We start from the raw sequence: 24,478 nt of genomic DNA, 5'->3' as shown, positions 1-24,478 counted from the left end.
AGCCTTCTGCCATTTCCGCTAGAGTAGTCCATCCTGAAGTATCAGACTGTCCCATTGCTCCCAGTACGCCTTAGTGACAGCGCCAGTGGGTGCAACCTCACTCCAGATTGGTTTTATGTCACCCCGTTTCTTCCATGTGATGATGTGCCGAAGGTCGTTATCTCTTTCTTGAGCCTTTCTCATAGCTTCATTCTCCATGTGCCCCAAATTACTTGTTCTCTTTGTTCCGCTCCGTGCCTGCCTGCCTGGGAGGTAACAGTTACCGGGGCTTTCTCCGCGTCATCCAGTACTCGCCCCTTAGTTCTGGATTCTATTCGTTCCCCATGATTCCGGGTAGGGGACGAAACCGCTTGCTTCTTCAACTCCTCCATTTGTTCCTCGATCCTTTTTATCCTTGCCATCTGGGTCTTCTTCTGCGGACAGTTTAGCTGAAGATGGCCCCTCTCACCACACTTATAGCACATGGCTTCAAGTCTTTTCCTCGTAGAAGCCTTAACTTCCTTGACTTCTTCAGAGACCTTGTGGATCTTATGGGTCTGCCGTATGTCATGGCGCACAGCCTCGACTTCCAAAGCATGCGCTAATGCTTCCTTTAGCGAGGTATGGTGACCAAGTCTTACTGCAGCCCTGACCTCCAAGTCTTTGATTCCGTCGACAAATCCTTGAACAATATTTGTGTCGACCATCTTGGTGTCGGCTCCTGGATATGCCTTCCTGACGAGTTTTTCAATTTCCAACGCCCATTGTTGAAGTCCTTCTCCTGAACGTTGGACTCTGTCACGCAGTTGGGCACGGAACACGTGCTCCAGGTGTCGCTCCCCGTATCTAGATTCCAGTGCCTCCATCAGGTCTTGGAAACCATTTCCCGTATGTGGCAGTGCCTCCAGAACCGACACAGCTTGCCCTCTGAGTGCAACAGTGAGAGCGGTCAAGCATTGCTCCTCCGTCCATCCGTTTGCGGTAGCAACAGTCTGAAATTGCAGACGATAAGCGTTCCAAGAAGTAGTGCCGTCGTACGGTGGCACCTTTACTCTTGGTCCTTGCGCCATACCAGTGACTCCACTAGACACCGCAACTCCCGTAGTTTCTAGGCGCACTACTCTCTTCTGTAGTTCTGTGAATCCGGTTTTCAAATTTTCCACAACCGTCTCTAACCCAGTAACTCGTTCTTTCATTACGTCGACATCTTTACGAAGCTTAGTCACCGTGTCACTGACATCCTTTATAGCTAAAAGCGCTTTCTCTTGGAGGTCCTTTTGTTGCTCTTGTGACTCTTGCGGTCTTGTGACTCTTGCAAAGCGTGAATTTCAGCTCTTTGAGAATCTTGCAAAGCGCCGAACTTGCGGTCTTGTGATTCTTGCAGAGCCTGAATTAACTCAATTAGGCTTTGTAATTGGGGAGCCACTTGAGGGGCCGCAGAAGCTACGGGCGATGCATGGTGGCTGGAGCCAGTAGGCAGGGGTTGAGCAGACGGAGCTCGGTGGGCGGAGCTAGTGGGCGTGGCCTGAGTGGGCGTGGCCTGGTGGGCGGAGCCAGTGGGCGTGGCCATACCCAAAGTGGGCGGAGCCTGAGGGGCGTGGCCAGTGGGCGTGTCCCGGTGGGCGGAGCCAGTGGGCGTGGCCATGTCCAAAGTGGGCGGAGCCTGAGGGGCGTGGCCAGTGGGCGTGGCCAGTGGGCGGAGCCATGTGGACGGGGCCAGTGGGTGGGGCATGTCCCTCAGTGGGCGGAGCTTGGTCCCCAGTGGGTGTGACCTCCGCAACTCCTCTCTCGGAGTCAATGGCAGCAGCTCGCTGCGCCCTTGTCCTGACACTCCCCTTGAAGTCCTCTCTCGGAGTCAATGGCATCTCCAAATCGCAATTCTGACACCAGTTGTTACGTGCTAGGGTTCGAGGATTTGGAGAGAAAGACCTGGTGACTCTCTTGAAGACTTTATTAACACTGCACTAAACACTAGGTCACAACACTTAGCACTAAGTCCAAACACTAATCACTAAGTCCAATCACTAAGCACTATCACTGTCCTAGGTCGTAGCCAAGTCGCAGGTTTCACTGGTTCACTCACTATTGTCACTCCGAAATCGCCTTGATGAAAGCTCGAAACGAACTAACTTGCCGGGCCTGCCTGCGGCTCTTTTTATATGGCGAGACGAATTCCAGAAATTTCCCGATTCACGTAAACAAGTAAACAACCGTGGGAAACTTCTAGGAGGCTCGGGCATGTACCACAATAAAACTGCCGTCCTTGCGATAAGTGCAGTAAGTTGAATTTAATTTAGACCTTATGGTCTCAGTCATAAGGTCTAAATTCAAACACGCTAACAAATAAAGGGTAAACACGTAAACAAACATTAAACCTTTCTAGAAGGTTCGAGTATGTACTTGCGCACCACGTGTCCGTATAACATGTACCGTAACAATATCATAATCATTTGTTTTACAGATTCCCTCAAGATCCTCTAATAAGAGGAAAATGGCTGAAATTAATTGGGCGTGTTGGTTGGAATCCCAAGAAGGTTATTAATCGAAAGATTTTGAACGTTTTCTGGGACCATATGTTCCCATTTGAATATCAAGGAGTCACCTCGATTTCTCATGATTTCCATCACCAGACCACCACTTTTGTGAACATGATACCTACTCGAAACAATACAATGTACAACAAAAGAAAAATTTTGAAAATCGGTTCATAAACGGCGGAGTAATCGTTGAACATACATAAAAAATATATCCAGAGCCGAACGTCTAGACTCCTCCTGTTTGGAAGTCGGTTAAAAATAATTGTATTAAAAAATATTATGATAATAAGAATAAAATATAATATACTAGTATAGTGTGTTGTTTACTTTCAATGTCAGGGCTGATTTACCAGATAGATTTTACCTGAGTAATAAATAAGTAACTTTATAATGTGTTATGTGTATATTATTTACTCTTATAAGAACCTCATGTCATAACATATCCGACGATTGAAAAATCATTCCAAAAGAAAATGTGTATATACTTTTCAATCGTCACCTTTTTTTGCCAATTAAAATTTACGATACCAAATTTGAAATACAAATCTGTCAAAGTTGCATATTATTTATTTCTTATAGAAACTCAGGTAAAATAACTCGAACGGACTATACTATCGATAACAAAATACTATACTATCGATAGTAAAATATACATCACTAGCACACGCACACATTGACAGATCGAAAATGGTCACGCATTTTCGGGTTGTCAGGTGGTCTATACGACAGTATATATAAAGTCTATGATTTAGTTTATGTTTTGGACTACTCAACTCTCAAGGTTGGCAGCATTGGAAAAATGGCGTGATGTCATATGTGATATGTCACTTTTTGAAGTTTGTTTGAACTTTGAAAATAATTAATTACATTTTCATCGACTCCTTGTTTAAAGTGAGATTGTAATATTATTTTCGTCTGAAAATAATATTTTAACCAACATCAAACATGGAAAGTCGCATCTGCAAGAAGTGTACGATTTGTGGAGTTCGTAGACTCCCTAAATCGAGCATATTTCTTGCAAAATTTCCTCTCGACCCTGAACGGTAGGTAAGTCTTACAATTTTTGTACCTTTACATGCCTTTACATAATATAATGTGACCCTCAGGGTTTTGCACTCATTGTGTTGCTTGTGTCGGTACGAAATGTAAATGAGTAATAAAGTCATAAGACGTAATCCATCCAATTATATATATGTCACCGTAAGATTGTAAACACCGCGAGATTGTAAAATGACTGTGATGGATTGTAAACAACCAGTTCCCCGGTGATTTTAAATTAATTATTTCGTATTTAAAATAACTTCAATATCCAATGGTATGAGATGTATACAGTATAACATAAAATAAAATTTAGATATAAGTGCTGTTTGAATGTTCAGTTATTAAAATTACTTAACCTAATTTATAATTCAAACTGCACTTTAAATATATCTAAATTTTATTCAATGTTTTACATCAAATTTTCAGGCAATTGAAGTTATTTTAAATACGAAATAATTTAAAACCACCGGAAAACTGGTTGTTTACAATCCATCTCTCAGTCATATTACAATCTGGCGGTGTTTGCAATCGTACGCTGACATATATAATATAAAACTTGTAAGTTGTAGGTACATCTGCTATTTACTTTATACAGACGAAAGATTTTGCTTTTGTCAAATAAGGCTCTTTAATTATTGGATCGAGTCCTCAATTTTTTCCAGCATTCTAAAATGCTATATTATCCAGCAGTAACTTAAGCTAGTACTGTTTTGATTCCTGTGAGAACTAAGTCTGATGACTGCATGGAATGACTACAAACAAATTATTATATCTTTCAGATGCCGATTATGGGTGAAAGCATCGGGCATTGAAGATTTAGTTAATGTGCCTATTGAAAAGTTGCATCAGCTTAAGTTTATCTGTGGTGCCCACTTTGCCCGTCAATGCTTCAATGCAAAAGGGAACCGGTTGTTAGCCAGTGCAGTGCCAACCGAAGGTCTCATAAGAACCCCTTTGTCTGATGACCTATTTACTGAGTTTCCTTTACATATTAAATCATATTATGATAAAATTGATTTTGCTGGAAAACATACAGGTGAGTGACCATTCTAATTTTTAAAAAAAATTATGTATGAAGTCAGTCAACCTAGGTAAGTTGTGGAAAAACTTACTTTAAAATTTTTCTAAATTCTAGTGAAATAGTAAACATCTTGAACCTTAAATCTTATGCATTTTTTCCAGATAAACTTATGTCTACTACAGAAATGATAAACATTCAGAACATATCAGTTGAAACAAGCAATGCAATAAATGAGACAGAGACACATATTTATCAAGGTAGACATTTCTTTTTTTTTTTCTATTGTATTATGAAATAGTTGTGGAAATTATCATAAAGTTAAGCATAAATTATATATTTTAATTTCAGGTGGACCAGTGCTTACCAACATCCATAAAACATATGGTACTGATAATTTTGTACCTTCAACATCGAAAACTCCTGCACACTTGACATATAAAAGAAAAGGAGGTAAGAAATACTACTATTTATACTTCATTGAAGCCCATTCACTATCAATGATAAAACATTTTGTTGTTTTTTTTCGAATGCTTCTTTGCTGCTGCTGGTTTGTTTTTGTGTTTGTTTGCAATGTAACATTAAAATTAAGATGTACACGCCATTTAATCAAAAATTGTAAAAAAAAAAACAAAGTATGTGGCACCTCAGTATTGTTCAGATGTGCGGCACTTGGCGGTGAATGGGTTAGCACCCATTGAAGGTAAAATTCTGTGTTTTCCCCACACCTTAATGATATAAGAAAAGCTGTGAGAAAAGGTACCTGTGGACTGGTCTGTCTGTTTTGCTAGGTACAGCAAAAAAATTTTGAGCCCCTATCCTTAAGGATTTGTTCTCGACGAGGATTAAAATAATAAAAACCAAATAACATTATACAGTGCTGGCGACGCTTGCAACAGTCATAAGCTGGACCTAGGGAACTAAAAAGAAAATGGTGCACAAACAGAAAAATAATATTATATTCTTACCTACTGGGTGTGACCGTGTGACTCATAATGCTTAAGCAATAAGAAGTTGTTGGAAGAGTTTTATTTTGAACAAAAAAATGATTTATAGAAGAAGTAACAAAAATATTCCTATATTAACCTTCAACCTTTAATTTCAGTAGAAATGTATCCTATTGCGGACGATGGAATTTCGGTTCAGAACATTGTATCACCAAAGAAATGCAAGACTGGTAAGTTTTGAATCTTATGTTAAAGAAAAAACATTTTACCATTGTATGCCATTTAAAAAAAAACTTGTATTTTACTGTTATCTCAGTTCTGTTATTATAAAAATATTAGAGATGTGCCGATCATGACTTTGGCCGACTAGCCGATTAGTCGGCTGCAAAGAAGCTGACTAGTCGGCCGACTAGTCAGCCAAGCCGACATGGTTTTGAAAGTTTCCGTAACGCTTTTTCGCGTTACTGAACCTAAGCGATCATTGGCCTAATCGCTTAGGCCAATGATCGCTTAGGTTTAAGATATTTTGATTTTTGTCACACTTGACAGTACACTGATATTTTTTGGAAACAACAATCTCAAGTCAATGATGCCAACTTGCAGATAATTTCAGATCGGTGAGGAACCAATAGAAAATCTAGAAGTGTTTATAGCCATCTTACGCCATCTAGTTAAGATTGTTAAAAATAAAATTTAAAAAATATAAATGAAAATCCCTCATTGCTAAAAAGTAAAAAGCCGATTAGTCGGCGCTTTTTGCCGACTATTCGCCGACTACAAAAGTGGCCGGATAGTCGGCTTTACCGACTAGTCGGCACATCTCTAAAAAATATACAGTTTTTTTAAATATACATTCCAGAAACAACAATGCAAATGGGGAAACCCCCAGGCCCCAAGGCCCCAAGGCCCAACTACCCCCAGGATATTATTGATAGAAAGGCCCAAAACTAGTATTGATATTCGATAATAATTAATAATTAGTTCACATCACTAGAACTGTCAAACTGTGATCTGATCATCTGTCTGAAGGTTGGCAGTACTGTTTATCGGTAATCTAAGAAATCTATAAGTTGGTACTAGGTTGCAGTCCAACTGTCGATGTCTGCGTGAGCTCAATTGTTGAAAAAAATGCCTAGAAGTGCTCTGAGTTCCTGTTGGAAGCTTGTCAGCTCTAAATGAGGTATTTGGCCGAAGGCAATGCTATGGCTATATACAGCGCTAGAAGCTCTTTCTGATTGTAATGCATGAAATTTTCTTATGCTGACCATGTCCCCGTTAAGGAAAGGTGGTCGAGTTGAGTACCATAAGCTAGGTCCGACGCATCTGTTGCCAAGCAGTGCGATGGTGGGCTCCAATGAATGGAAGTTGATAGATGATGATTTTGCAACCACCACCGAAGATCGTCGCTTGTCTCGGTAGAGAGCAGCGATCCTGAAATGCGGACTTATCCAAGTCTATGAGAAGAGACAAGAGAGCTCGGTAATGTAGCCTTCAGTACTATGAAACTGGCGAAGTTCAGGAGACCGACTGCAAGGTCTTTAGATCTACCAGACTCTTTGTCAGGACTCAGGACTGGTAAAATCTTTTGATGAATTTTAGACATTTTCTCTCGTCTGAAGCAAAATCTGGACATGCTTCTGTAGAATTATTTTGTTTTAATAAGCAATAAGATAATCGTCCTAATAATCGATGATACGCAGAACTTGCTCTCTGAGGGTTTGTTTAACCCAATTGGTCAGGAAGTAGGTGACCGGACAATAAGCAAGTAATTTGCAGCAACTGTCCCTTGTATACAGACGTCGGAGCCGTCAGTGCGATGGAGCGACTGCCAGGTAAAATAAGCTTGCAAAACAAAACTGTCATTAGTTCAACATTTATGAGCCCGAATGGCTGAGTCAAAACATAATCGAATAGAGTGGAAAGATTGAAAATAAGACGGCAGGACCCGTCGACCTTAGGGACCAGAAACATTGTCGAAATAAAACTTGGCAAGGGGCTGGCAACTTCTAATACACCCTGGAATATCATTTGTCGAATTTGGAGATACATATCTTCCGACTCTGTGGTAGAAAAATGATTTTGGTTTAATTTTGGAATGAACCGAGGTGGTTTCTCCATGGTATGCGGTACCCTTTTAGAATCTTTATAATAATAACCTGGAGCATCTAGGCGCTGCCAACGAGAAACGGCGGTAAAACTTCAAAGTTTGACCCGCTCTGAATTTCTGATTGTCAGTACTTACATTTTTTGGCATTCCCGAGATCCGAAAGAGAAGCGGCACGTTCACGGGTACTTTTGCCGTGGAAGTTCCCTCAGTTGTCCAATCGAGCTCCTATCGAGTTAAAGGAACTTCGTGCATTGCCAGGCATTGACCGTGGTTCAAAATTATTTCTTTGTCCCTGTGGGGGACGATTGTAAGAACAGCCTTGCGCAGGCTGGTATCATGGGAAATGTGCGAGCTAGCACAACATCCATGAGACATACCCTGCGCGGGTATATAACACTTAGTCTGCCCCTGCGGGGGTAGGCTAAGCTCTCGAGTGAAAAGAACTTCGTGCATTGCTAGGCATTGACCGTGGTTCAAAATTAATTGTTTATCCCTGCGGGGGACGATTGTAAGAACAGCCTTGCGCAGACTGGTGAGCATGGGAAATGTGCGAGCTAGCACTACATCCATGAGATATACCCTGCGCGGATATACAACTCTTAGCCTGCCCCTGCGGGGGCGGCGAGTCAAACTGTTGCTCTAGAACCCGCTTGCGCAGCGGCAGCAACATTATTCAGACTATTCGCAACAAAGGTTTTGCGAGCTCCCTCAGTCTTTTCGAGTAGTGACACCAGCAACTCGGAATTAGCTTAGATAAAATGATTACAAGAACTGGGTCGTGAACGAAATTGATAATTGCATTGCGTCTCATTTGAAAACCTCAGCTCTATCTCAAAGCTCAGCTCAGACCACAAATTAATTGAAGTAACTCTGACGTTGTGATACAAATCCTTAACGTTTTCATTTAACCTTCAGGGGTCAAAGCTTGAAGCGTGTGACCATTGTAACAATTTCTTAAGAGCAGATTTCAATGCTCCGCGCTGCATAAGTACGCAATATAATAATGCCGCGTATGATTTGTGCACGTGAGATTGTTTTTTTTTTATCTAAATATTTAAGCTCATCATTGACCTCTAAATCAAATACTTTTTCTCTAACAAAATATTTTTTAAATAACCACATTAGTGGCTAGTTTCAAATCTAACGTTAGCTGGTGTCACTACCGAATCATTAACAAATTTACATTCGTTATTCATTATTAATAGCTACCTTAACCTAGGAAAGAACACAAACATAAGAACTTTATTTAAATTTATAATCGTTATTAAAGTAATGATACGAACGATAAAATCGTTATTAATATGAAATGTTCATCTTTTCTTACGAAAAAATGTATAAAAATATAACTTACGTGAATTACCAAAACACTTGAAAAACGGTAAAAACACAACACTGAAATTATTTCACTTTTTACTTAAATTATATAACTAGGAGTTATTATAAGGAGGTATAATACGTAATGACTTCTGAGCACGACTGTGCAGTGCGGAAAACAAAACGCCAATGATCATAGTCGAGCGGGAATTCTCCCTCTACCTGCTCGATGATGGCGCCAAGGTTGACAGAGCTACCAACATTCAGGAAAGAAAAGGAGGTAAAATCTGCGGAAACGGAAGTGCCTATCTCAATTATTATGCTTCAAATAACGGTCAAGTGTTTAATAGAAATATTTTTATCTTCTCTGATAGTCAAGCTGCACTTAAAACACTGACTGCCGCAGAAGTCTCATCCAAATTGGTTCTAGAATGCATTGAGACGTTAAATATGCTGGGAAGGAAAGACAACATCCGCCTAGTATGGGTCCCCGGCCATAGTAACGTCCCCGCCAATGAAACCGCTGACGAACTGGCTAGGCTTGGGGTCGAGAGTCATATAGATATGGCCTAGAACCTGTCTGTGGTATACCTCTCAGTACATTAAAGCAATTGATCAAGGAATGGGGTCACAGACTAAGCAGGAAGCAATGGGCTGAGATCCCTGGCCTTAAACACTCCAAGGCACTAATTCCTGGCTTCAGCAAGAAGCTATCAGAATTAGTGCTCACCTTGGGTAGGAATCAATTAAGAATCCTTACCAGAAGCCTAAATGGGTACTGCAAGCTCCACAAACACCAAGTGTCTAAACACACTATGCCGACTTTCCGCGGCGGAAATTCCGCATGATTACGTCAGCAATGTCAAAGGCATACAATATAAGTATAACGCGACGGAATTTCGGCACGGTGTGTCATCGGTAATTTTAAATACATTGCAGGCGGAACCAAGCCGAACTTCCACCGCGGAACTTCGGCATAGTGTGTTTAGACACCTAAACAGAATGGGTATTTGTAGCATAACGACTTGCAGATTCTGTAAGGGGGAGGATGAGACACCTATTCACCTTCTCCTCGACTGTACTGCTCTACTGCGGAGCAGGAACAGGCACCTTGGTCGCCACGAATAGGTACTCATCCACAGAGGAAATTCGTGGCACCAACCCCAACCATATCGTTCAATTTATGAGAGTATCGTCCCCAAACCAATGCTGGTTTGGGGACGATACTCTAGTGCGAAGGAGTCACAATAAATCCTTAAGGGTCGCAGTGACGTCAGGGTTACAGCGACCTGCTTTCTTTAACAAAAAAAAATGGGAGTGCAGTTTCTTAAAACGTAGTGATTAGGTATATTCTCTTTGTCGGCTGGGTTTGACATAAACAGACCTAATAAAGTTGGTCCGCCATTTGCCTCTGAATCACTTCTCCGATAGTAATAATTTATCTAGTAGATAATCTAAATTCTCGTCTCAGAGTCTTGCTTCGAATCTCACTATTTCGCCTCTCGATCTACTTATCATTAGGTACGATGTAACTAACTTAGGGCCTGTTTCACCACTTCCTGATAAGGCTATCCACCAATTAACTTGACAGATCAAGTATGAAGAATCTGTCAAAAAAGTTGTGAATAGCCTATTAGGCACCTTATCAGAAAGTGGTGAAACAGGCCCTTAATATTGTAAATAGACCCTTGCATTGGTTCGTCGGTATTATCCGTACTATAGTACGGTCGCTGAGCAAGTTAAGAGTCAATTATATACGTGGGAAAGCCATGCTTTAGCACGAATGGGCCGGCTCGACCGGAGAAATACCACGTTCTCACAGAAAATCGGCGTGAAATAGCGCTTGCGCTGTGTTTCGCCGAGTGAGTGAGTTTACCGGAGGCCCAATCCCCTAACCCCTACCCTATTCCCTTCCCTACCCTCAACTATTCCCTTCCCTTCCCTACCCTCCCCTATTACCCTATTCCCTCTTAAAAGGCCGGCAACGCACTTGCAGCTCTTCTGATGCTGCGAGTGTCCCTGGGCGACGGAAGTTGCTTTCCATCAGGTGACCCGTTTGCCCCCTTATTTCATTAAAAAAAAAATGCAAACGAATTTAGTCTCAAATCTCGATGTTTGCGTAGTTTACACATGGACAGACCATAAAAATGTGTCTATCATGATTCAAGATACATGACGGTTGTAAAGTTTAGTATTTACTTTGCAAAGGTAAGATAACATAGCTCGTTCCATCTGCACTATCCTGGACTAATCTCACATTATTTAGTTAAGATTATGACACTTTACAAACAAAGTAATTGTTATCTCCCAAGATATATATAAACGTGTAGGCCGCACGACTGGTGAGAGTTCATATGCATAGTGGATTCGTGTAGGTAGGTGTCTCGATTTAAACTCTGAAAAAAAATGTAGTACTTTTTTTACTTAATTATTAGTAACTTGTAGGTAACAAGTTACTAATAATTAAGTAAAAAAAATAATTTTAAATTTCAAACACGTTTTGATAATTTAGCAAAACTTTCGTGCATTTTTTCGATCTTTGAAAACTTTGGTTTCGTCTTGAAAATATTGTGTTCTAGTTTTTTCTGCAATAAAGGCTTAAAAGAAACAATTAAGTAATAGATTGTAAGGCCCGAAATTTTTCCAAACGATTGGCCAACCATTGTCGACAACATTAGATTGATAACGGCAAATCTCAATGAATACAAATCAGTGTATGCAGATGCGTCATAGAAGAAGGTCAACACGATACAGTTGAGAATTTGTGTCATTTTCCTCAGATATAATGGCCGGGAAACAAATGAGCTCTAAAGAAATTTTCGACCTGGAAGATAAGCACGGATGCCGAAACTACGCGCCTGTTCCCGTCGCGCTGTGTAGAGGAGAAGGTAACTAGTTCATATAACCAACTCAAAAATAGAAACAACCATGGGCGCCGGCAAGGGGTTGCCAGGTGGTGCACTTGCACAGTTGCACCCCTTGGGAATCTCGGGATCAACAGGAATTATTGAAATAACAAGCATTTTGTAACCCTATTACCATGCCGTACAAGGATAGTTCGTAATGTGTCGGCACTAAATGTTACATTCTGTTGACGTAAATAGTCACTGTTTTTCGTAAAAAGAAAGAAAACTAAAATCTGCACCCCTTGGAAATTATTTCTGCCGGCGCCCATGGAAACAACCCTGGTGTTTCAAAATAATATTTTATTAACTAGACTAGATAACGTCCACAACTGAGTTGCGCAGAAATTGGTGCTGTATATTTTTCGGGGATAAAATTTATTATTGTTATTATGTACTAGCTATTTGACTGAGCTTTGCACGGTATTCGATAGATTCCTAGCTAGATCGATTAGAACCCCCTATATACTAAATTTCATGAAAATCGTTGGAGCCGATTCCGAGATTCAAATTACAGTCAAACCTGGTTAAGCTAGAGTTCAAGGGAACACGATTTTATTCTCGCTCATAGAGGTTTCTCACTCACCCGAGTTTCTCGCTTATTTAGGTACAAGGTTAGCGTTTCTCTCTTATAGAGGTACGCAGAAATGACAAGTCAAAAATTCATGGACTATGTAATTTTATTTTATTTAGGACTTATTTACATTTTAGAAAATCCGTCAATTTCGTTTGGTTTCTGTTTTTGTATTTTGAATGTTTTTCTGTAACTCATATATTTTGTCTAATATTGCTTGATCAACAACCGCATTCAAACGCATTCACTATTTTAAGTTTATCACTCAATGAAAGTAGTTTAATTTTCCGTTTCGACATGATACAGAACAGAATTTTCCTTCGCAATTGGTAAACCATAAACTGAGTAAGTCCGTTCGAAAAGGATGCGATAAAAAACAACGTTTTTTAGCTCAACGAAATAGAATGGGTACAATATTGAAGACAATACAAAAAACAATGGTAGGAAGTTTAACAAAAGTTAAGAATGAGTCATAAAATGGCAGATGTTAAATTGTAGCAGATGTTCATTTTGTAATTTGTTTTCTCATTTGTTACTGTGAATGTAAATAAAAAATAAACCTCGACTGTCGCTTATAGAGGTATAGAAAAGCAGTCTCGCTCACAGAGGTCACAGTATAGCAATATGACATATTGCTATACCTACTGTGCAGAGGTCCATGAGAGAAAAACGACTCTCTCTAACAGAGGTTTCTGTTTCTCGCTCATAGAGGTTTTGGGAGCTTAAAATGACGGGTCCTAGCTATTACTCTCGCTTATACAGTTTTCTCACTTATCCGGTTGTCACTTACCCAGGTTTAGCTATATATACAAGAATTACTCGTTTAAAGATATAAGATATCAGAACTTATGATCCTTTATGATCAATTTAGATGTTGTCTACTATTTTGTTCGTGAATCGCACAAGATTTAATTTTATCGCTCTAGAACCGTATTCCGCGAAATAATTATTTTCTTTTCCGGTATCAATGTATATTTTTATCAAATATAAGTACATTGATTGTCTGAACGCTGTCCCAACGGTGTCCACAAATACCCCATTTGTGGACACCGTTGGGGTTTTCGGACCCAAGTTAAGGAATCCCTGGATTATTGTTAGGTACTACCGATTTAAACTATATTATACGAGCACTTTCAGCGCTGCCATTCCGGTGTAGCGCGGCCCTAAGAGGGGTACCACTTACCAGGGTTTTAAAAAGAGTTTAAATTTGACACAAATTTTGTTGCCACCGCGCGCTATAAACTAAAGTCCACGCGGACGAAGTCGCGGGCAACAGCTAGTATTATATAAATATAGGCAGTAGTTACCACACCTACTAGTAGTAGACACTAGTAGTAGTTATGGATTTTATTTCGGTACATTATGTCTCTATCTCTCTAGTCTCTACATTTCTCTACATTCTACATAATATTGTCTAATCCAGGGGTTCCCAAACTGTGCGCCGCGGCGCCCATCACCCGTAGCATGGCTACAATAGAAATACGAAAGTAAAGACAAACAGCGAAGATAAACTGAAGGTGCCGTTCCGATCTTTACCGCGGCTAGCCGCGATCGACAAATAATCAATTAAAATGCCACTTTATGACATACTTACGGCCGTTCCCAATATTTGATCTATCTCTGGTTTTGCCCTACTAGAGATAGGAGTAGCTCACATTAGACATTAGAGACATATATTTTATGTCAATTATGAGCTATTCCTATCTCTAGTAGGGCAAAACCAGAGATAGATCAAATATTGGGAACGGCCGTTAGACTAAAGTCTACGTCATAAAGTAGGATTTTATTTCAATTTTTAGGACTATGGCTGACTATGGTCTATGTCATAAAGTGGCATTATATTATTTATGACAATTCGTAAAACGCTGCAAAGCTATAATTACTTATTATTATTGATTGTTGTAATTACTGTTAATTCGTCATAATTACACAGGCATTAGCTATAAAGTAAAAAAACCGTGGGGCTCTCCCAGGACTCAAAGTATATCCATACCGAGCAAAATCGGTTTGGGCATGAAGAGGTAACAGATAGACCAGACAGATATACTTACAGACACACTTTCGCTTTTATAATATTAGTATGGATACTAGATACGTGCCTTGTTTCATAGTCTTGAATGTAGCACCTACTCGTAACTTGATACCAAATTAGCATATCAACGAAAAACAATAATTCGTTATCGTTACAGTTTTAAATAACTTTTCTTGTGGGGTCACATACGTAGAGAGATGAACTTATCTTATCAAGCTAACAAATATTACGATGTTAATTAATGGAAGATTTTGTAATCGAGACAACAGATTTCACATCACATATCATATTGTCTCATGACATAAATATAACTGCTTTCATTCAGATTATACAATTAAGTATAAGTAAATGATAAATCATATCAAGCTCAGCCAACTTTACTCTGACTTCACATAAGAGCCAGTCCACACGGCGCATTGCGTCAGCGTTGCGTCGACGCAGCGCTGCCGTTTGCAGCTCGCAGCGTTATTACGAAGCAGTCCGTCAACACTCCCTCCCGCTTAGAGCCTGTACCAGCGTCAGCGTCGTCGGTTGCGTCAGCTTTGCGTCGACGCAGTGCTGCCGTTTGACGCATAGCCGGCCACACGGGCGCTGCGTCATCGCAGCGTAATTACGAAGCAGTCTTAACGTGAACACCACCTCCTGCTTAGAGCCTGTCTACACAGGCGTTGCGTCGACGCAGCGCTGCCGTTTGACGCATAGCCGGCCCCACGGGCGCTGCGTCATCGCAGCGTTATTACGAAGCAGTCCGTCAACACCCCCTCCCGCTTAGAGCCTGTACCAGGGGGGGGGGGGGGGTTGCGTCAGCTTTGCGTCAACAACAGCGCTGCTGTTTGACGCATAGCCGGCCACACGGGCGCTGCGTCATCGCAGCGTAATTACGAAGCAGCCTTAAAGACAACACCACCTCCCGCTTCGTCTCGGGGGCTACTGTCCGTCATGTGTGCGTTGCGGCGACGCAGCGCGCCGTGTGAACACCTTGTTTATTTGTATGTAAAACAACGCAACGGCAGCGCTGCGTCGACGCAACGCTGACGCAACACGCTGTGTGGACTGGCTCTAATATGACTAAATAACGTAGACCCGCTATTTACCCATGAATAGCATTGTTAATATTATATTTAAACTTGGAGAATGTTGAACGAAGAATAAATGAATGTAAAATCTGACTAACCTGTTTTGTGTCTAGGTCCATTCGTTTGGGATGTAGAGGGAAAGAGGTATTTTGACTTTTTGAGCGCATACTCAGCAGTCAACCAGGGTCACTGCCATCCCAGATTAATCAAGGTGCTGAAAGAGCAGGCGGAAAAATTGACGCTGGTATCCAGGTAGGTGGAACTTCTCGTCTCTGTGAACTCATAAGTTAAATGGAGTCTGAGCTACAACTCATAAATTAGAAGGATTATTTATTATGGGCTCTAGCTAATTCAGGAGCAAAGGGTGGTAGTTACGTTATATCATCCTATAAAAAATACTCATGTATTGAGTTATGAATGTAATTATGTTCTTTAGATAATTTAGAACAAGACTGCATTCATAACTCAACAAAAGTTTCTATAAGCTTATGTTGTACCATCAATCTTTGTTAGTTTATACATTTTTTTGGGTTAATACACAATGCTTAACAGCGACCATATTAATTTAAGTATAAAAGATCTTTACTCAATATTCATACTATCGAGTAACAAAACGTAATACAATTAATATGTCATCTAATTCAGAGCCCACTTATATTTAGATCAAATTCCGTCTATTCCACAATTAGGTGCACCCGCACTATAATTTTTAGGGTGCCGTGCCCAAAGGGTAAAAACGGTACCTTACTACTAAGATTTCTTCATTCACTTCGTTGTCTGTCCGTTAATTTTCTGTACTTAAATAATTAATAATAAAATTAAAATAATATAAATATTTAAGGGAGGCTCCCAAACAAACACCACAATTTTTGCTCTGTTTTTTTCTCTATAACGGTACAGAACACTTCCTGTGCAAGCCCGACTCGTACTTGGCCGATTATTAAACTTTGATGCGTATCTAATAAGGTCGAAATGTTTTACACCCGCTGTTTTCGAATACCGACGAGACAAAGATCCTAAAAAGAGTATTTTTACCACTCTTCGCTGACCCCTGACACCTCTTTGCCAATACCTACATTCGGTCGATCGTGATTCGTGATTCGTGAATAAGTTATGACCTAGACTCATGAATGAATCATAATTGACAACATAATCTAAATCTAAAGTTGTTCCTGATTCATTGAAAAATTCCAGAGCATTCTACTCCGACCAGCTGGGTAAATACGAGAAGTTCATGACGGAGTTGCTGGGCTACGACCGTCTTCTGCCCATGAACACCGGCGTGGAGGGCGGAGAGAGTGCCTGCAAGATCGCCCGGAAGTGGGGATACGATGTCAAAAAGATACCGAACAACCAGGCGAAGGTGAGTGGAATTGAACAGCCAGGAGGCCTACTACGAAACCGTTTTGAGACTCAAAAAACTTGAGGTGTCAGGGGACACCCGGATGAAACGAAGTTATTAAAAAAACGCCAACTATTGACGCCCAGGTATACTAAGAACGACGCTTTTATGAAATTGTAATAAAATTTATTTAAACGTCCGGTAGATGTCGCTGTTTATTCTAAAAAATGCCATCTACTTGACGCCTAGGAATACTATCAACGCCCTCTGCCCCTACAGCGCAGGAACTAATAAAAATGTGTCGTTACAACTTTTTCCCTCTAGCCTCCTTTCGCAACGCGCGATAAGGAACTTCGTTCCAACAAACGAATGAGAATGCTGCGACCGGCTCCAATGTCATTTCTCGTTTGTTAGAATAAATAAATAAATAAACGTTAAATAAATAAATACGAACGCGGCATTCTGGATTCGATTGTTTGAATCTCAAAAGTCAAAACGGTTTTGTGGTGTCAATTCCAACGTGTTATGTTAAACGATAATTCTATAAAGAAGCGATAAAGAAAAGTCTTGGCTACTGGCTCCGGTGTTACCTACAGTCTTGCCTTAGGAAGGCAGTAGTAGAGATATAGAGTCATTATAAACTTTAAATTTTAAAGCTAGTGACTATCAATACGATTTAATCTAGCTCGCTATAATATATCTATTGACGTACCTATCTTATCTCAGCCTACTAGCTACATTAGAATATAGAAACATTCATCTATGTTCAAACAATCAAAAATATAAGCGCAATTTCACATTATTGTAACTATAGTGAGTGTGGCAAAGCGCCACCCCGGCAAGTGCGCCAAATAGATATATTTCTATAGTATGTAAAATATACTTAGCTATATGGCGCACTTGCCGGGATGTAAAATGCAGGTTAGATTCGGGTGAACACCGTTCTCCTCAATGACCCCGTCAAAATGAACAACTTTTTCTATGAGAACAATGCTGGTTTAACGATGTTAGTGGCGGCCGAAAAGGAAGATCTTCCGACCGAGACAGATAGCATGCTCGGTCAGGCCGAAGCCCACTGACGTCATTTCAGACGTTGTATATATCTTGCCGTTCTCCGAAACTTCGATAGCGTGATGCAGGATTGTTAGGCGAATTGTGGGTACCGCCACACTGGGAACTCAAAAAATCCGTCGTTATACCCATAAAAATTGCCGGGCAATTTGTATGAGTTTTTTTTGAAAAAAAAAAACGTTCTCTTATATTATTCTATCCATCTTAGCGGCCCTAGACGAATACGATACATTTTTTTACGCAATATTACACACAATATTTATTGAACGGTAACTTATTTGACAACAACATTGAAAGGCGCGTTCAATATTAAGGGGGCGACTAACCCTAAAGTGTCGATTTTATAATTCATTTTTATACTTGAAAATAAACTCCGAATTGTTTCATTTTCTAAAATTAGATACTTCATTATATTTCCGAGTATTCGATCTGAGCAAAAACATGATATCTTAAAATTTTCTCGATAGAAAAAAATTACAAAGATGCATCTAATTTTCACGAATTTTTCATGTATTGCCATAACCGTGCATTGAACTAAGTTCATATTTTAACACATTGTATAAATTCTATCATTGAGAGATCGACCTAGCGGATTTTTAAAATGTCGTATATTTATCGAGTTATTGAGAAAAAACTAATTTGGCGATGAATCCGCGTCGTTCTTTTTCACCTGGCAAATGAAAGACGGGCGTGAGTGTGAAGAGAGAAGGACGATGTTTGATTTTTGGGCTTAGTCGCCCTCTTAAGCCTAGACGGTCAATAATATTGCACAATACGTGATCTTGCACAATTTAAAATTGATCGTCTAGACCAGCGGTCAGCAACAGGCAAACGGACCTCGAAAGGTTGAATCTCGGACCGCGAAATATTGTAATGTATTTTATACCAAGTATCAATTAATACATAGATAAAGTATACATACCTGCATTAATTAAAATAATATTTTTAATCTACATAGGGCAAGTTTGTTTTTTTCTGGAGCTCGTTAAAATTTTCTTACAGTATCCGGACCCTACCTAAAACTACTAGACCCTAGGCCCTAGGGGCCCGCTTACAGTTGCTTTCAGACCTTCATATTTTATTCCAGATTATCTTCGCTGAAGGCAACTTCTGGGGTCGAACACTGTCGGCGGTGTCCTCATCCACTGACCCCGCGTGCTACGACGGATTCGGCCCCTACATGCCGTGCTTCGAAATCGTGCCTTATAATGATATCCCAGCGTTAGAGGTTTGTTGACTTGAAAATCTCAGAGTAAGTTCTATTTAGACTTAGGCTTAGTATGGTGTGGCCGCTGGCCGCCGTGCGGCCAGGTGCGCGTGGTCTATGGCGATTTCATACTAAGGCGTCGCGACCTGGCCGCTGCGGTTTGGCCGCTAGTGCGCGCCTGGGTTTAGATGCTACGGCTGGTATAAATAGTCAGTAGGTACTCAAGATGCATCTCGGTCTCAAGACACGGTTCAGGCTCTGTGAAGACCTTTTTTTTCACTTGTATGGGCTAGCACCCCAGCGTCACGAGTTTTCCCATACAAAAGTGAAAAAAAATTGGCCTTTCAGCGGTGCTACTTTCACAGTGAACTGTCTACAAGGTACACATAGTGTGATAATACTATAGGGTGTATATTATACACCCTAAAGTATCATCACTTAGATTTGTTACAATAAATTCCTGTATAAGGAACACATACAAACCCTAAAGTATTACGTTTCGTCAGTCAGTCAGTCTTTGCGAGGCATTTTGTCTTACAAAAAAAAAACCTTGCGAGGACTCTGCAAGAGCGAGGCCCCGGGCGATCGCCCTGTTTACCGCCATGGCATTTCGCTACACGTTGTATACTTTGTATTTGTTTCCAGAAAACTCTGCGAGATCCTAACGTGGCGGCTTACATGGTAGAGCCCATCCAGGGTGAGGCGGGAGTCGTGATACCGGACGACGGCTACCTCCGCCGCGTGAGAGAGCTCTGCACGAAATACAACGTGCTGTGGATCGCTGACGAGGTGCAGACTGGCTTGGGTGAGTGGCAACTTTCCAATTGTGTAGTTTCCAATTATAGTTTTGTTACATCCTGTATATATACAAACTAAGGCCGGTATAAATAGTCAGTACTCAAGATGCATCTCGGTCTCAAGACACGGTTCAGCCTCTGTGATTGGTTGGCTGTCAAAATTTGGACCAATCACAGAGCCGAACCGCGTCTTGAGACCGAGATGCATCTTGAGTACTGACTATTTATACAGGCCTTACTAACTTTCCAATAAACAAAACTAAACTAAGATCGAAATGTGCGCTTATACCTAATACCTGGTGAACTGAGGAAAGCAATTTCTCTAGTTATTGTTAGTCCTATCTTCTATGTATAGCCAATAGTAAACCATAATATAAATACTTTATTGACCGTCTTTAAGGCATATTTTTATTTTTTTATAACTCACGAAGAAAATTGCTTAAATACGTTCCTACATACTAACATCAATTCTAATAAATCTTTAAGCCATAAATGGACGTATTGGTTTCGCATAAATTTAGTTTTTGCGGCCGGTTCTTTAGCCAATATGGTCGTGTTAACTCCAAGCATGACGATTAGAGATTCAGTTATTTATTTGTTTAATTTATTGCGCAGTGCTGATATGGTACTAAAACGAATCTAGTTACGCTTAAAAGGACTTGAAAATAGTTTAGTGTTTTAATTTTTAAACTATTTCCTTTTACGGGTAGATGCGCAATATTTTTTAAGGGCAAGTGAAAAAGACTCATGTACTGTGCTGCATCAGAGAAGTTGATTCCTAGGTAGATGGTAGATCTAAGTAATTTGGTCGCGTTAAGTCAAACCCATCCGACCGATCACAGCTAACATTGAATTGACATAAGCCGACCAAATGACGTAGAGCGGTCGCGTATTTTTTTTTTATTTCCTCCGTAGGTACGTAATACAGGTCAATTTTTACAAAAAAAAAATGTGTTTTTTACATTGGCTTGATTTTTAAATTAGAGAGCGGTCGCGTTGGCACCGACCGTCGCTTTTGACTGCAAGATGCGGTACGTCTATGGCCGGCCTAACGAGCCACGAGACCCCAAACGTATTACCCCCAAATCTGGACGTACTTATTTTGGGAAGATACTGTCAGCCCCTTGACCCACACACAGTGCCGGTTTTAGCACTACCAGCGCCCTGGGCGAGATTTCTTCAGCGCCCAGGGTGCTGGTAAAATTGTGGGTCAAGGTGCTGCCCTGCGGCGCCTTTTTTGTCACGCCTAGCGTCGCCCCCTCCCCTAATGCCGCTATTGCCCACTATAATAACTGCCTCATTAACTATAACATTGTCTCAGGTCGCACGGGCAAGCTGCTGGCGGTGGAGCACGAGGGGGTCAAGCCGGACATCCTCATCCTCGGCAAGGCGCTGAGCGGCGGCATGTTGCCCGTCTCCGCCGTGCTCGCCAACAACGACGTCATGGATGTAAGTTGTACGGCCTAAGTGTGTGTGCAATACAAGAACTTCACTATACTTTCGTTATCATAACTAAACCTAATGTTTACATGTTTATCAGATGCATAGATTTGTTAATGTTCCATACGGAGGTATAACAAGAGCCAAGGTATAAAATATGGGACCATGGAGCATAGCACTGTTTTAGTTTAATTTTAAATCTTAGCTTTACCAACCAATAGCATAAAAGTGGTAAAACCTCTACACTCCTTGGCACTTTTCCCAAGTCTTTATCTAATGAAGTATTTTACCAGAAGCTTAGCGTGCTTTGTCGGGGCCCCGTGTAATTGATACGGCGGTAGCTACGCCTTTGTATTTGACCTTATATTATATGTTTCAGGTGATAAAGCCGGGCACCCACGGGTCGACGTACGGCGGCAACCCGCTCGCCTGCGCCGTCGCCACTGAGGCTATCAAGGTATTTTACCGATATTCAAGTTTACTGTTCATATAAGCAATTGGAAAGAAATTAGTTGACGTATTCTTGACCGTCGAGACCTCACAAATATGTAGAGAAAAAAACGAGAGATCAGCATGCTTAGCATGGCCACAGTAGAAATGCGAAAGAGTAGAAACGCTGAGAATTTTTGTAGACAAACTGGCAGATTTTTCTTTGTTATTCCCTCACTTTGTCTACTCTACCGCAAGAATAAACCTTTCTAAATTGGCCATGCTAAGCCTGCAGAATGCAATTTAAAAATGTCGCTTATTTGCCGATGACTGAAAAACGTGACACATTAAACTGGTCTGCCTTTCCCTTTAAAGGAAAGAATCAAAGAGATCTCACAATCAACCCTAACTGACGCGTGTAATCCGAGTAGAGTCACAACAGCTCCTACTAATACATCTATTGTGTAGGTATTCTGCCTAAATTAGGGCTGCCATCACCTCAATTGCAGCACGACGAAAATCCGGACCTTTGGCCGAAATGTGGTTATTTCTCCGGACCTCTTATAAAGTATTTACGATTACGTAGTGCCAAATTTTGCTAAAACATCTTTTTTTGCAACAAGAATTTGTAAACTCATGTCCTTTAAATCGTTGAATTCGTTGATTTTGATCAGAGAAGAAACAATCTGTATGCTAAGCGAGTTATTATTTTTCGTTGTATGAAAAAAGTTAGATTTCTCTCAACAAAAGTGTCCGGATTTCACACGGACCCTTCAAGAACCGGTCGGTCACTGGACGCCCTTCAAAGGAGGACGAATCCGGGGAAATACGGACGGATGGCAGCCCTAGCCTTAAGCCACTCACCAAAATATATTTGACAGGTACTACTAGAAGAGAAGTTGTGCGAGAAAGCCGAGAAGCTGTGCGGCGTGTTCCGCGCCGAGCTCGAGAAAATCCCCAAAACCATGATTACGGCGATACGCGGCCGCGGACTGATGTTCGCTGTTGATGTTCACGACAGTACGTACACCTGATAATAATAACTCCCACACCGGTTTCGGTGACGGTGGCCGGCTTCATTGAAACCCGGGCCAGTTACGCAGCAGTAATTTTGTAGTGCCCAAGTGTGTGCGTAGTGCACAAGAACTCTATTCTTTTTACTCTCATAACCCAGTGGGACGGACGACCGACACGACTGGCGAGAGATCAGGCGCAGGCGGCAGGACCGACTTTTTACATGCCCAATTGCCCATCCGACGCATGGATAATCGTACTTGTCAGACAATCCACCTGATTGTCTGACAAGTAAGATGACCAGCCTGCATTGTCTTAACTAAACTTGAAAATATCATGTTTCCGCGGGAATCGAAGCTACGACCTCCGAGTCAAGAGCCACGCTCTTAACCACTGGACCACAGAGGCTTTACAACAGGCATTTGGCAGAAGACATTGTGCATACAAACAAACGCATGTTGCATATCTGTCCAGGGCCGGATTTGCCCCCATCCTAGGACGCTGCCGCCTGCGCCTGCATTAAAAAAACTAAAGAAACACGCTTCACGCGCTTCACGCACGAAATGTTAATCTATATCATCGTCTGAACAAAATGTACCAAATTGTATGTATGTAATTATGTATGTATGTATGTTTTTATGTTTGTGTTCGCATATGTCCGGAACCACACGTCGGATTTAAGTGATTTTTGTTGTACTAGGTGTCGTTCAACTTAGGGAGTACTGCAAGTTTCATCAAAATTGGTTTAGTAGTTTTTGAGATAGGGAATAGTAATTCTTAAGTATGGACAATTTTGAAGTCGGTTTTATCTTTTCAAAATACTATTTCAAATTTTTCAGGTATACCAGCGTACGACGTGTGTTTAAGACTGAAAGACGCTGGTCTGCTGGCGAAGACCACGCACGGTCAGACCATCCGCTTCGCACCACCCCTCGTCATAACGGAAGACCAGCTGAGAGAGGGAGCTAACATCATTCAGAAAGTGTTCCAGAGCTTTAAGCAATAATGACCCTTGTTATACTTACGTGTGTATGAGAGATAATAAAATATTGTATGTACAGTAACTATGTTGGTTTATTTTGTTCTAGATCAAGATGCCATCTAGAACAGGTATCGTTGGACTACTATAATATTATGAAATTTGTTAATACGTTCCGACGATTATAATAGTATTATGCATATGCACATGACGTGTATACATTTCTAATAGTACTTTTTCAATTTATTTAAACATAAATACAATTAATTAACTACGATCTAGTATTAATAAAAAGGTTAATACTTTTTTCATATTCCCTTGATCATATTTATAACTAATATAAATAAAACTACTAACATAGTATAGTAAATAGTTTATTATTTTATTATCATATTAATAACTTGCGTCACAAGTCACAACACGATCACAGTTGGTCGAGGTAAATTATAGGCACTGAGTTGCTGGTGTTATTACACCAAACTGAACATAGGTTGTGTTCCCGAATTTCACTCCTTTTTTTAAATTTTAACAAGTTATTGCATTGTCATTGGCTCTAAAGCCGCCAATCCGCCGCAGCGCACGCGTAGTCTCGCACGTACGTCAAGCTTCGCTTTGTAAGAAAATACTGCAACCCACGGACACGCTACGCATGAATTAACTCACTTAGCTTG

The 24,478-nt window shown here is 40.8% G+C and overlaps 1 protein-coding gene across 3 annotated transcripts; it reads left to right on the top strand.

The window, feature by feature from the left end:
- The first annotated feature begins 3,442 nt into the window (after window positions 1–3,442).
- LOC121730437 (ornithine aminotransferase, mitochondrial) lies at window positions 3,443–23,892 on the top strand. Of its 3 annotated transcripts, none has more exons than XM_042119464.1 (14): window positions 3,443–3,559; window positions 4,337–4,593; window positions 4,740–4,835; window positions 4,927–5,028; window positions 5,684–5,752; window positions 11,724–11,831; window positions 15,642–15,780; window positions 16,723–16,891; window positions 19,029–19,169; window positions 19,794–19,953; window positions 21,267–21,394; window positions 21,765–21,842; window positions 22,696–22,834; window positions 23,668–23,892. In XM_042119464.1, exons 1-14 carry the CDS (start codon window positions 3,462–3,464, stop codon window positions 23,832–23,834), a joined length of 1,851 nt encoding a protein of 616 aa, XP_041975398.1. In that variant the 5' UTR covers window positions 3,443–3,461; the 3' UTR covers window positions 23,835–23,892. The 3 variants fall into 3 exon arrangements, with proteins under 3 accessions (XP_041975398.1, XP_041975397.1, XP_041975399.1); XM_042119463.1 differs by having other exon boundaries at window positions 5,681–5,752; XM_042119465.1 differs by lacking the exons at window positions 3,443–3,559; window positions 4,337–4,593; window positions 4,740–4,835; window positions 4,927–5,028; window positions 5,684–5,752 and adding an exon at window positions 11,290–11,318.
- Window positions 23,893–24,478: the final 586 nt, after the last annotated feature.

The sequence above is a fragment of the Aricia agestis genome, chromosome 9 (assembly GCF_905147365.1).
Source record: "Aricia agestis chromosome 9, ilAriAges1.1, whole genome shotgun sequence".
NCBI classification, from domain to species: Eukaryota; Metazoa; Arthropoda; class Insecta; order Lepidoptera; family Lycaenidae; genus Aricia; species Aricia agestis.
This window is presented reverse-complemented; position numbering and strand designations above follow the sequence as displayed.